Genomic DNA, 13,982 nt, shown 5'->3' on the forward strand with positions numbered 1-13,982 from the left:
CTGTATTGATCTATCACCAAATAAAAAGGGAAAAATCCCCGAGGAAATTTCAGAATAAGGAGCACCAGTATCACCAATTCCCACCCCCAAGATTCCAATATCTGTCCATTTTTAGCCATTTTGCCAGTTATTCCCTAGTCTTCCTGGGCTTTCCTGATTCCCTGCTTCCTGCAACTTCTGCATTTGGAGTTTCTCTTTACAGTTCTTTTTCCAATGTCCCGGCTTCTTGTAAGAATGACATACAGTCTCCCTTCTTTACTCCCTTCACAAGTTGTCCAGAGTAGGGGTTATTCCTCTACTAAATAGTTTTAACTAAGCAGCTAACACAATTTTTAATTTTTTCTTTCCTTCTTTGTCTTTCTTTCGATTGTCAGAAAACAACATAGCTGCTGCTAAGATTTGAGTAACAATCTGTCCTTGTCATCCTACCTCCTTCTGCCTAACTTGAATGTGGATACTCATCAAGAGAGCCCAGACAAGTATGCTTAGGGCCAGAGAGTGATTTTGATCTGCCTTTGGCCCTGAGCCAATAAATTTTGAGACCGCCTTAGCAAATAGCCAACTGAAATCAGTTGGGGGGACTCACTGGTTTTCTGGTTACACCTCTGAAACTTCTCTCAGCTCACCTTTAGCAGAAATGCTTCAAGCATGGCTATTAGCAACCCTTCTTGCAGGTCTTTAATGCCCTTGGTTCTTCCACACTTGTGGCAGGGGGGGCAGTGGCTTCCTTTGGCCACCATACACCTTGATGCGGTAGTTTTCTGGACTCTGACATGCTTGTTCCACCAAATTCGCCAAGCCAGCTAGTTGTAAAATTCCACACAGCAGCCAGTGCACATCCCCACGTGTGGGGCTGTGAACTGAAAACACACTGCAAAGTATTTCTAGGGTACAGTGAAAAAAAGCCTTTAAATGAGTCACATCAGCTCGTTGGAAAGGCAAGCGAATTACCTTGGAGGCCTGGGCAGCTCCTCAATGCTGTCATCGGCATTGCTGGTGATCCAAATAGGAAGAGCTTGTTGTTCTCATACTGAAACAAGAAAAATGTAAATTATATGGTCTTTTGGCTAATCTTCCCATGTTGACCTTTATCAGCTTAACATCTTTTTCTGTTTGCTTTGTTTCAAGTGCCTAGTGGAATTACTCTCCATCCTGTTGCCTTCATATGGGGACAGAATCTTTTATCCACATTCTCAATTATTCCATGATCATGTTGCTTTATCATTTCTGCTTTCCTTCCTACCTACCTGGTGTGGGGATGATATGGGAATCTTGTAGGTGAACCTGGGCATGAAAACATGAAGTGGACTCAGGCTAGGGCATGAGGTACACAAACCTGTGCCCTCAAACAGGGCAGGTAATTCATTAGCAGTTAACAAACTTATGCCTTAGTCCCTCTGTGCAAGGAAATCACTAACGAAGGGAGCCACACATCCATAAGATCACGGCCTCCTCCTCTCCAGAAATTGATTTGAGTTAGGGAAAGATAAAGAGAAGCAGGGGAGGGACTTCCCTGGTGGTCCGGTGGTTAAGAATCCACCTGCCAATGCAGGGGACACAGGTTAAACCCCTGATTGGAGAACTAAGAGCCCACATGCCACTAAGATCCCATGCGCAGCAACTACTGAGCCCACGTGCTCTGGAGCCTGTGCGCCACAACTAGAGAAAAGCCCGCAGGCTGCAACTAGAGAAGCCCACGCACCACAACGAAGATCCCATGAACTGCAACGAAAGATCCTGCGTGCTGCCACTAAGACTTGACGCAGCCAAATAATAAAAACAAAAAAAGAGAGGGCTTCCCTGGTGGTGCAGTGGTTGAGAGTCTGCCTGCCAATGCAGGGGCCACAGGTTCGTGCCCCGGTCTGGGAGGATCCCACATGCCGTGGAGCGGCTGGGCCCGTGAGCCATGGCTGCTGAGCCTGCGCATCCGGAGCCTGTGCTCCGCAACGGGAGAGGCCACAACAGTGAGAGGCCCGTGTACCGCAAAAAAAAAAAAAAAAAAAAAAGAGAGAGAGAGAGAGAGAGAAGCAGGGGAGCAGAGAGAGTTGGGACATCAGGGAAAGGAGGAGGGTTCTGTGACAGAGACAGTGCCTATAATTCTCTAATTTCCTCCATTTTTCTCAGGTTTTCCTCCTGGCTATCCAACTTATATTTAATTTTCCTGTAAGAATGATATTAATCCCATAAATACTAATAATTCATTTGGTTGAGATGAGGCCCTTCTGAGAACCTCTGAAAATATGTTACTTTATCCAAATTAAAGGAAGCATCCTCAGGCCACTGCAAGACTAGATTCTTACAGGTATACCATCTCTAATGTGACAGAACTAGTACCTAGTAAAGAGAAAGAAGTGGCTTCCCATATTTTTCTATCATCAAAGCTGATGGTGATCCTGATGGGATTTTAGAGCCCATATTACCATGCATATTTTATAGTAAAATCTTGAATTTGACGAGGTTGGTTTTTCTAACAAATAATCCAAAAGGGCACAGAGCTAGAAGGAAGACTTTATCATTTAAATCTCTTACCTGACTGTTGTGTATCTACAGAACTTCTGCTGATTCACTTGATTCAGGAACTTACAGAAGTCTTGTCCTCATTGCCAGATTTCTTGGGGTAATTTATTAGAAACAAACTCTCCTGCCAACTAACAAATGCCTTTCTGCAAAATATAGGAAATAAAGAAAACAGTTTTATTATTTAATAAGAATTAAACCAGAATGTGACACTCATCACAGGCAATCTACTACAAAGATTGTGAAGACAGAAAGCTCACCCTTTTATACCACCAAACAAATACAACCCATTACACCCATGTTCTCAAGATAAGGATAACTGTTCCTCAAGTAAGAGGACCTGACAGCTCCATGTATTACACATACTTCATCCTAAATTTATCTGGTAATTGGGGCTGCCCTCTTTGTTAGATAATTGCCTTTATCCAAAGGAAAAATAAACTTATACCTTTGTGAAAGGAGGCAGTTTTTTTTACAACTTGGAGGCAGGTCAAAGTTAAACTCTTATGGAGTCTAGGAGATGGGGTGTTAACTTCCTTGATATTTATATTTCAAAGAGGTGGCTCCCAGTTACTTGAGAAAAACATTCCTGGGTTGTAAAACTGGTGAGAGGCTTATTTAGCTTTTAAAAGATTTACACAGATATCAATGAGGCAGAGAAAGAATTTACAAGTTTTTTAAGGTACATGCTCTAAAAAACAGGGGAGTGGGGGGAGTTTCGTTTCTTTTTTGCCCTGGGGAAAAAAAAATTTCTTATTTTTATTGAGGTATAATTGACATATAACATTTTATTAGTTTCAGGTGTACAACATAATGATTTAATATTTCTACTTCTTCCTTAAATTTGTATTTGCCCTTATGTATGTCAAAGGGGAGATGGTACTTCCCTGATTGTGGACATTATATAAAACTCCATTTCGCTAGCAGAAATGCTCTTGCTATGCTGGTGACCTTGAAGAAAAGATCTGTCATGTTGGACAGGTCTTTGGAGACCTATGGAAATGGCCAGTATGGAATGAGCCATGTGTCATGGAATTGCAGGCTGTGTTTAGGAACTGAGGCTGGCCTCTAAGCAACAGCCAGCAACAACAACAAACCCAACATTTCTTAGCACCATTGCCAACAGAGTGAGTCAGCTGGGATTTTTCTGTAGTTGAGCCTTTAGATAAGAACATAGCTCAACTGACATGTTGATTGCAGCTAGGTGAGACTCTAAAGCAGAGACCACAGTTGAGTTCTACCTGGACTTCTTACACATAGAAACTGTGAGATAATAAATTTGTGTTCATTTATGTTAAATTGGCACTAATTTGCTATGCAGCAGCAGTAGAAAATGGATACAAGAAGAATACTCTACTATACTGACCTAGCTATTAACCCTTTCTTTTGGCCTTTCTTCATTCCTTACATACCAAGTTTCCAAGCCTAAAGTGGTTACCTGGTAACAGTTAGAAAAAGGTTCATGAAACATTTGAGTAAGTAGGAGTTGTTCACTCCTGTCAGAGTTGAGGGTAGCTGGAAGGAAGTATGTAGAGCTGAAGTGAAGGCAGGCCTTGCTCTGGGCTGAGATGTACCTATGAGATAACCAGGTTAGTCCCCATCCTCCTCCAGTTCCCCTCAGCTTATGACCCTGTGGATTTATTTCTGGGTGACTTATTCCACATTTCGGGATAGACTGTCAGCCTAAAGTCTTTCCCACTGGAGCTCCAAATACCATTCAGATGATGGAAAGTCCTCTTTTACACATTTGCAGGGCACAACCTGCCCTGAGTGGTGTTAGTTCACTTGCTAGAGAAGCAGGCTCTCACAATGAGATTGTGCAAAGCTGCCTGCCCGTTGTGGAATCAGGGTCACTCCCTGCTTCCCAACCTCTCTCCACCCAGAGTAGCCCTGACAACAACAAGGGAAAGACATGTCTCCCTTGTACCATTAAGTACTCTAAACCCCAGTGTAAGCCTCTACAAAAGAGTCTCCCTGATAAAGAGCAGAATCTGCAGGATACCTCCACGTGGGCAAAAGAAAAAAAAAAAAAAAAAGGGAGCAGGGGAGAGGCCCTGGCTCCCAATTTCCTCACCCCACAGCAGGAGCACTCATTCTGGTGGAGAAGAAGGTGAGACACTGCCCCCATCACAGGTGGACAAGCTGGGACTGCCTCTGAGTCACTAATGTCTTCTTGGTTCTCTTCAGTGTGTCTATAATCAGCACTATATCCCCTGGTCACTATGTCTATAACACTACTGTCCAGGTTATTATGCTTCCTCAAAGTCTAGCGATTGACAGGTCAGTGGAGAGACTGGTGTAGAGGTAGATGGAATGAACAGATCATTGGCCCAGGTAGCTTTCTCCCAAGCCTGTGCTAAATCCCCATGCACTTTTCTTTGAAAGTGAAAGCCCGAGATGGTATCCAGGCCAACTAAGCGGGGGACAAGGGGACTGAAGGAGCTGCCATTTCTCAGAAGGAGCTGACATTTCTTCTTCTTCTTCAGCTCACATCATTCCCAGTCCTTCTGTTACTCAGTTGACTGATGTCCCCTTTTCCTTTCAGCCCTTTCCTTCCAGATGCCCTAGTTGAACAATGCTGGTATCTCTCTAGTTGATAGAAAATACAAAGTTTTTTTGCTCTCCTCAACTGGATGCAACTTTGAAAATTACCATAATATATATAAAAGAAGGTTTTTAGTAGCCACCAAAATTGAATTTTGGGTCTAGTGTGAGGGAGTGTTCCAGTTGCATTATTTTTCAATTTGGATATACAGTTGTTCCATTATCACACCTTAGTAAAAAGAGTGTTCTTTCTCCGCTTCTCTGCAATGGCAGTTTTAATAATCAAAGGTCCATGTATAAGTGGGTGTTTTAGGACATTCTATTCAGTTCTATTGGTCTATTTGCTTATATCGATACTTATAACACAAATTTTTAATTACTGTAGTGTTTTTTAAAAAAGTAATTCTTAACATCTAGTAGAGTAAGTCCTCATATTTGTTTTCTTTATCAAGAGCATATTGACTCTTCTTGGCCATTTGCAAATAAATTTAAAGTTTAGAATAAGCTATCAAGCTTCACATACAAAACCTCTTGAGTTTCTCTTGGGAGAACTGGGTATTACCATACACGACAGATTAAAATTGGGGAGAATTAACATGTTTACAATATTGAATGCTCCTCTCCATGAATATATGATAATTCCCTATTTAAGTTTTTGTTAATTTCTCTATTAATAGCTATATATTTAAAATTTTTTATTATATATATTTTTATATGAGGCATGTGTATTTTATTTAGTAATTTACAAGTTATATTTTGTTTAATTTCATGGTCACATGTTTGTTGCTGCAGAAACAAAACGCATGTTTACATATTAACTTTATACCCACCAACTTTTAAAAATAACTGTATTGATTTCATAGGTTGTTTTTATTTATTGTTCTTGTTTTCATAGATATCCTTTACTTTCAAAGATATCCTTTGCCTGGTAGCATAATTTCTTTTAACATGAATGAATAAGTTTTATAAAACACTACTCTGTATCAATTTAGATATGATTTTTCTCTCATTTAATCTGTCCACAAGGTATGCCTGCCGTGGATTTATTCTCCCTCAAATCGATTCTTCACTCTTCTGCTCTGCTCTTTAGTATAAAATGTCTGACTCTCATCTCATGCTCTGTGCTCTCCAACACCTGGATGCCAGCTCAGTTAAACCAAGGAGTGACAGCTGCAGAGTAGAGCCCAGGAGGATCAAAGTGCCCAGAATACTTCACCTTCTTCCTCTCTGAAGCAGGTGGTTTCCCTTCGATGGCCACATTATCTCCGTGGCTCCAACTTACCTCAGTAACAACACTTTTTCTCTTTGTTCCTCTAGCCTAGAGGCGGGAATGCCTTTTTAAGTTGCGAAGTATTGTTTTGCTCAATTCTCCCCAGTTGGCTTCTCAAGTAACCAATCTCCTACACTAAATTCTCCAAATTGTATAGAGTGATTTCTGTTTCCTGGATAACAGTTGACCAATTACAGATGACCAATTTTATTGATTTATTTTTTCATGTGAAAGCCTCCTTTCAGTCCTAAGAAAAACTTAACTCTGTCACATATGTGTGTATACACAAACACACAAATATATATTCAAAAACTCTAACAGTATAATGGAGAGATTTATTCAACTTTTAAAAATTTCAAGCACTACACACAAAGCTCTACAGTATAACCTGTGAGAAACAGTCCAAGTGGTACTCGAATATTATAGCCTTAAATACATTTACCAGAAAAAACATTTTTAAACATTCAAATGATTCAAGAGCTATAGAAACAATAGCACATTACATTCAAATAATTAGAAGGTAGGAAATAATGAAGATAAATGCAGAAATGATGAATTAGAAGGTAGTAAAGCCAACTTATGAAAGCCAGCTCTCTGAAAATATTTCCATAATACTTTCTGTAGTTATTATCAATTACAAAAGAAAGAAGGAGAAATAAGTGATATTAGTTCAATAAAATTCTATAAGATATACCTACAGAAGAGATTTAAAGGCTATAATAGAACACTATAAATACTTTTACCCTTACAACAGGATAACAAATGGTGGATAAGGAAAAAATTCTACCTAGAGAATTTTTTAGCTAATAATCACAAAGGAATGCTAGAGTTACCATTCTGCAGCCCCTAATGGATTAATGGCTGAGGGTGATGAACCTCAATGACTGGCAACATCACCACAAAGGAGATAACAGACATCATGTATCTACTAATGGAAATGCACAGTGTCATCTTTGGAGTAATGTTACCAATAAATAAACCTTCATCTTCAAGTGTCTTTCTATTATTATTGAGGACTGTTGATGTTGAGTATCAGGTATATTGGGTTCATTATTCTATTCTCTGTGCCGTTGTATGTTTAAGAATTTCAGTAACATGATTTTATTATAAATAGCATGCCTCTAAATTTAAAAATCCAACTGACATGGAAGATTTTTTTAGCAAAATATAAATGACTAAATAGGTCCATAAAGAAACAAAAAACTTAATCTAACAATAAAAACTAAAACTGTAGTTAAAACCCATGGAACCCTCAAAATGTTCCTGGAAGCTTCTTATACCAAATGAAGGAGGAATCAATCAAAATTTTATGTAAACTCTTCCAAACCATACAAAAGATAGGAAATGACTCGTCCACTCTAATAGGGTAGCGCTCCTTGATACAAAGACAAGGTAAGGATACCCTGAAAAAAGAACATGAGTCAAGCTCACTCATATAGAGACAAGTCTTAAATAACTTCATAGCACATGCAATGTAGCGGTGAATTAATAAGAAAAAATAGGCTGCGTCAAAGGAATGCAAAGAAGAAATCGCATTAGAAAACATGAATCAGAATTCACTATACTAACAGATAAGGGAGAAAAAGCATTTGATCAAGTGCAGGGGTAAAGTAAAAGCTTTGATAAAAATTCAACATAAATTAATGGTAATAACTTGTAGCAAACTTATAAGAATGGAATTCCCATATCACAGTCGTCAGCAAATATACATGTGAAATATTAGAAGCATTCCCAATAAAGTCTGGAAAAACACACAGATGTATGGTACCACAAACCTGTATGTGAATGTATAGCAGGACACAGCCAAGAACAAGAATAATTAAATATATGAATAATGAAAAGAAACAATAATAGTACCAATATGATTTTATAATTAAAATAACTAAAGTAATAGGCAAACAATATTCAAATGTATAAGGAACATCAAAAACCTAGTATATTGAAAATCACTACAGCAAAATCAGAAACCTGGTCACACAAAATCAATAACTAATTAGAACACGTAAAGGACAATCCCATTCACAACAGCAACAACAATGTACCTAAATGAAACCTTACAAAACTGTACAAGATCTTTATGAAGACAACTATAAAAATTTACTGATAGAGTTAGAAAAAAAAATGTCCCAAATAGAGCAGTATAATATGTTTATTCAGGGGAACAGAATATTGTAAAGAGGTCAATTCTCCTTAACTTATTTACAGTTTTAGTGCTGTACCTGTAGCTTCCAAGATGACAACCAAACTCCAGGTGCGCTCTCCTGTGCCCCAAATCAACCCTGGAAAAACTAAAGAAGGAATAAACAAAAGGATATCAACATTAACAGTAAAACAATAATAAGCAACCCCTGAGGGTACTAAGTCTGTACTGAACAAGGGCTTGTGTGACGGCAGTTGAGATAGGTCTAGGGAAGACGGGATCATTTGAAGCAAAGGTTTTAAAGTTTAGCCCTTGTTTCTCCCAGAGTGCCCTGGGTGGATGAATGTCCACTGCCTCACTGAACTTGAGGGAACTTGAGGCAGCTCCTCAGAGCCCACATGCCAGGACTACTGGGTTATTCCAGGACTATGGGATAATATCAGAACAGCACCAAAATCTGGTTGGTTGAGGTAATATGAGTCCAGAGATTGTCCTAATAACCACCTGAAACTTCTTCTGTTGGTGAAGACAGGGCTTTTTGTAATGGTCATCTTAATAGACTATAAGGCATGAATGGAAATAAAATAGTGAGAACACTTGAGATCTCTTCTTTCAGCAAATTTCAAGTATATAATACATTATAATTAACAGGAGTCACCATGCTGTACAGTAAGTTTCCAGAACTTTTTCATCTTATAACTGAAAGCTGTACCCTTTGATCAGTATCTCTGCTTCTCTCTAACCCCCCAGGCTCTGGTAATCACGATTCTACTCTCTGTTACTAGGAATTCAACTTTTCCTTTTTTAGATACCAAATATAAGTTAGATCACGTGATATTTGTCTTCCTGTGTCCGGCTTATTTCACTTAGCATAATGTCCTCCTAGGTTCATCCATGTTGTTCAAAATGATGGGATTTCTCACCACACACACAAAAATGGTTAACTATGGGAGGAGATACGATAAATACTGTCGTTCTGGCAATCATTTCACATTGTACCCATATATCCAAACATCACATTTGACACAATATACATAAAAAGCAATTTTTATTTGTCAAAATATAAAGAAAATATTGAAATACAACAGCAAATATCACAGTAATTTCACATAACAAAAAAATTCATTCCACAAAATTTGATTAATGACACTGATATCATGCAAGAGAGGCCCCAGAGCTAAAGTTAGGAAAGGGAAGAAACCAGTTAGAATGCACATCATCAGAAAATCTACAAACAACAAACGCTGGAGAGGGTGTGGAGAAAAGGAAACCCTCTTGCACTGTTGCTGGGAATGTAAATTGATACAGCCACTATGGAGAACAGTATGGAGGTTCCTTAAAAAACTAAACATAGAATTACCACATGATCCAGCAATCCCACTACTGGGCATATGCCCAGAGAAAACCATAATTCAAAAAGAGTCATGTACCACAATGTTCACTGCAGCACTATTTACAATAGCCAGGACATGGAAGCAACCTAAATGCCCACTGACAGACGAATGGATAAAGAAGATGTGGTACATATAAATAATGAAATATTACTCAGCAATAAACAGGAACAAGACTGGGTCATTTGTAAACACACGGATGGATCTAGAGACGGTCATACAAAGTGAAGTAAGTCAGAAAGAGAAAACCAAATACCGTATATAAATGCATATATATGGAACCTAGACAAATGGTACAGATGAACCAGTTTGCAGGGCACAAATAAAGACAAAGATGTAGAGAAAAAACGTATGGAAGCCAAGGGGGGAAATGGTGAGGGGTGGTGCGGTAGTTGTATGAATTGGGAGATTCTGATTGAAATATATACACCAACATGTGTAAAATGGATAACTAATAAGAACCTGCTGTATAAAAAATAAATAAAATTCCAAAAAAAAAAAGGAAAACTTCCAAGATTCATACAACTCAGTACAACTTCCCTAACCCAAAACATTTAAACCCACAGGATTCTCACCTCCTACAACCATTTCCAGGAACCCTGAGGCAGAACTGTCCAGATGAGACGTGCCCGCACTTCACACCAGCAGTCTCAGGGAGTTGATGTCTTTGATGTGAGGCCTTGACCTCAGGTCAGCAGATGGGAGGTAGTCCAGCACCTACAGGGAGTCAAGAGAAGACACTGAGAGAGGATTGAGAGCAGCATCCACCACAGAAGAGGGGGCCCCAGAGAGCCCTCACTGTCAGTCTCGGGGGACCCAGTAATGGCTGTGAAGCTCAGGGCTCCAGATATTGCCGGCTGGGGGTGCCAACAGAAATGAGAGCCAAGGTGTGATGCCTGCTGACTCAGCTCAGCAGAGGGCAACGTCCCAGGACCCGCCAAGAGTCAATGGAAGGCCCTCGTGCCAGGCCTGCGGGAAGCTCCCCCAGAAACACCCCCCCATCCCCCACCCCCATCCCGCCCCGCCCCGCCCTGGCCCCGCACCTGCTGTCCTCCTGGACCCCAGATGCGCATGACCGGATGTAACATCCTCGTAACTGCGCTGTGGGGGTGCGCCATTTTTGAGAGCTGCCGATCAGCGAGGGTGAGCTGCGGGAGGAGTGCCACGTCTCGTCAGGTGTCAAGGTATGAGATGACCCCAGTTAGAAGTGTGGGGACACGCCCCCGACACCCCCAATCCCCATTCCCTCCGAAAAGAGGCGGCCACACAGGCCCCGCCCACCCCGTCCCTGCTCTCGGCCCAAGAGGCTCGGGCCTGGCTGTTAGGCCCAAAGTCCATCCGCTTCCCCCACGGGGTCTCGGGCAAGGAAGGCCTCGCTCTGAGGCTGGTGGACCCTGGCTCAGCTCAGTAGAGGGAGCGCCCCAGGCCCTGTGGAGTGAAGGACGGGATCCTCGCGGGGACCGAGGGGCTCCACACCCCAGAATGGCGGCCACGCGGACCCCGCCCCTGACGTCGGCCTGGGAGCCTCCGGGCAGGTCTAAAGACTGAGGGGCTCCCTCAGTGCGAACGCGGACGGACGGACAGACGCGGGAGACACAGGGAGGAGGGGGCCTTGTCCTGAGGGGCTGGCCGCAGGTCAGCAGAGGGAGGATTTCCAGGGCACGGGGGGAGGAGTCAGGGCGAGGACCGTCCTCACTGTTGCAAGGCCACCTCAGAAGCCCTCCCCTGTTGTCAGCCGCTTCCTTCTGGCCACACACGGAGGAGGGAGGGCTGCTGTCTGAGAGGACAGGTGCAGGCCAGCAGAAGGCGCATCCCTAAGCACTCCCAAGAGTCAGCCCAAGCCCCCGAGTGAGGGCCAGTGGGGCCGCCAGCCACAGGGCCTCGACCTGTCTGCCGCACGCTGCAGGCTTGGTAAAACTCTGCCACATGCGGCCGCGTGGTCACCCTCACTGCCTCCGAATGAGACTCAAGGAGGTGTCGGCACTGGTGCGAGCAGATGGCCCTCGGGGCAAGAGGAGCTCCAGGCTGCACCGGCCGTCCAGGGAGGACCCCGAGTGAGGACTAAGGGAGTCACCCACCCCGAAGAGAAGGGACATGAGAGAATATGGCCTGTCCCCTCCTGTCAACCCTTAAACTCCCAAGAAAGGACTGTCAGGCTGAGACTGCCCGTAATTTCCTCTGCCAGGTCCGAGGGAGGTTAGAGCTTTGTTCTGAAGGGGCAGCCACCAGGCAGCAGAAGGGAGGGTCCCAGGACCCTTCGGTGGTGGGCTGAACGCTCCCTCCTTTCCTCCTCCTGGGTGTCATGGAAGATGGTGGTGTCAACTTCAGAGCAGCAGAGGGTGGTGGGGGGAGTCTTGGCAACAACTATCATCCCGACTCTGAATGGGAACCGCAGGGACCTACCTCCCCTGCCAGCCCCGACTGTCACCCCCATACCGCCCAGGCAGGGCTGGCTGGCTGTGCCCCACGGCTCACTCTACCGTCCTCCACAGGGGTCTCAGGGGACAGGCTGAGCAGGAGAACAGGAGCCCTGTGGGTCCTCGAGCAGTGCCCTCAAGGACCCTGCAGATGCGGCCTTGGTTAAAGCCAGGGAGGAATCTCCCCGCTGAAGGTGCTCACAGCATCTCCTTGTCCCTCCCCCAGGTGCCCTCGTTGTCTACCTTCCTGCGCACACTCCCGCCTGCTGGCCCTGACCTGTGTCATCATGCCTCGGGGCCAGAAGAACAAGCGCCGTGCCCGCGGGAAACGCAACCAGGCCCACGGGGAGACTCAGAGTCTCAAGGGAACCCAGGCCACTGAGGCGGCGGTGGCGGCGGCGGCGGCGGCAGAAGAGATACAAGAGTTACCCTCCTCCCCCGTTTCTGTTTCTCGGGGTACTCCCCCGAGCTCCCCTGCTGCTGGCACTCGCCAGGAGCCTCAGGGAGCCCCAGCCACTACAGCTCGTGATGAAGGGGTTTCATTCCCAGGATCTGAAGAAGGTGCCCAGAGCCAAGATGAGAAAAGTGCAGGTACCTCCCAGGCAGCACCTTCCATTCACAGCAGTTGCAGAGATCCTCTGACCAGGAAGTCCACAATGCTGGTGCAGTCCCTGCTGGAGAAGTACAAGACGAAGGAGCCCATCCTGCAGGCAGCACTGCTGAAGGCTGTCAACAGGAAGTACCAGAAGCACTTCCCTGAGATCCTCAGCAGAGCCTCTGAGATCATGGAGGTGATCTTTGGCCTCGAGCTGAAGGAAGTCGACCCCAGCAATCACTCCTACGCCTTCATCAGCAAGCTGGCCCTCCCCAGCAAGCTGGCCCTCCCCAGCGAGGGAAGTCCAAGTGATGAGTTTGGGCTGCCCACGCCCGGTCTCCTGATGCTTCTCCTGGGCCTGATCTTCAAGAAGGGCAACCGTGCCACCGAGGAGGAGATCTGGGAATTCCTCAATGGGTTGGATTTCTATGCTGGGATGAGGCACTTGATATCTGGGGAGCCCAGGAGGCTCATCAGCAAAGATTTCGTGCAGCAGAAGTACCTGACGTACCGCCAGGTGCCCGACAGCGATCCTCCGCGCTATGAGTTCCTGTGGGGCCCGAGAGCCCACGCTGAAACCAGCAAGATGAAAGTGCTGGAGTTTGTGGCCAAGATCATTGGTACCGTCCCCAGTGCCTTCCCAGATCTCTATAAGGAGGCTCTGAAAGATGAGGAAGAGAGAGCAGCAGTGAGAGGCGCGGCCAGGGCTACAGCTGTTGCTGAGGGCAGAGCCCCTTCCAGGGCCAAGGCCTGCAGCTCCTCCCACATGTAGGGAGGGAGGCCGCAGGCAGTTTGCTCACTTTGTTTTGGAAGAGAGCAGTCAGGCTCCTAAATAGTGCACAGTAGTAGGGGTGGAGGGAACAAAGCATAGATCTTATTTATCTTCCTGTTTTAAACTAGTAACTTCTATATATTATTGATTGATTGATTTAGGATTTTTTCAAAAGTTTTTTCTTGTAATAGTGTTTTTTTAAGAATATGAATTCGTGAATGACGTTGCTTGCATATTTATTGCTGTTTAAAGAGTTCTAAAGTTACAGTTTTGGTATATGTAAAAGGAATTCACAAACCATCTATATTTTCTGTATGATCCAGAAGTAGAAAACAT

At 44.0% G+C, this 13,982-nt stretch overlaps 1 protein-coding gene across 1 annotated transcript in view; it reads left to right on the plus strand.

Moving 5' to 3' along the window:
- The window catches only part of LOC136142017 (uncharacterized), a 30,772-nt gene extending 17,126 nt beyond the window's left edge, over positions 1-13,646 (plus strand). Inside the window, exons 2-3 of the mRNA XM_065900128.1 lie at positions 10,771-11,397; positions 12,506-13,646. Coding sequence (XP_065756200.1) covers positions 10,771-11,397; positions 12,506-13,646 — 1,768 coding nt within the window. The remainder of the gene's footprint in view (positions 1-10,770; positions 11,398-12,505) is intronic.
- Positions 13,647-13,982: the final 336 nt, after the last annotated feature.

The sequence above is a fragment of the Phocoena phocoena genome, chromosome X, assembly GCF_963924675.1.
Source record: "Phocoena phocoena chromosome X, mPhoPho1.1, whole genome shotgun sequence".
NCBI classification, from domain to species: Eukaryota; Metazoa; Chordata; class Mammalia; order Artiodactyla; family Phocoenidae; genus Phocoena; species Phocoena phocoena.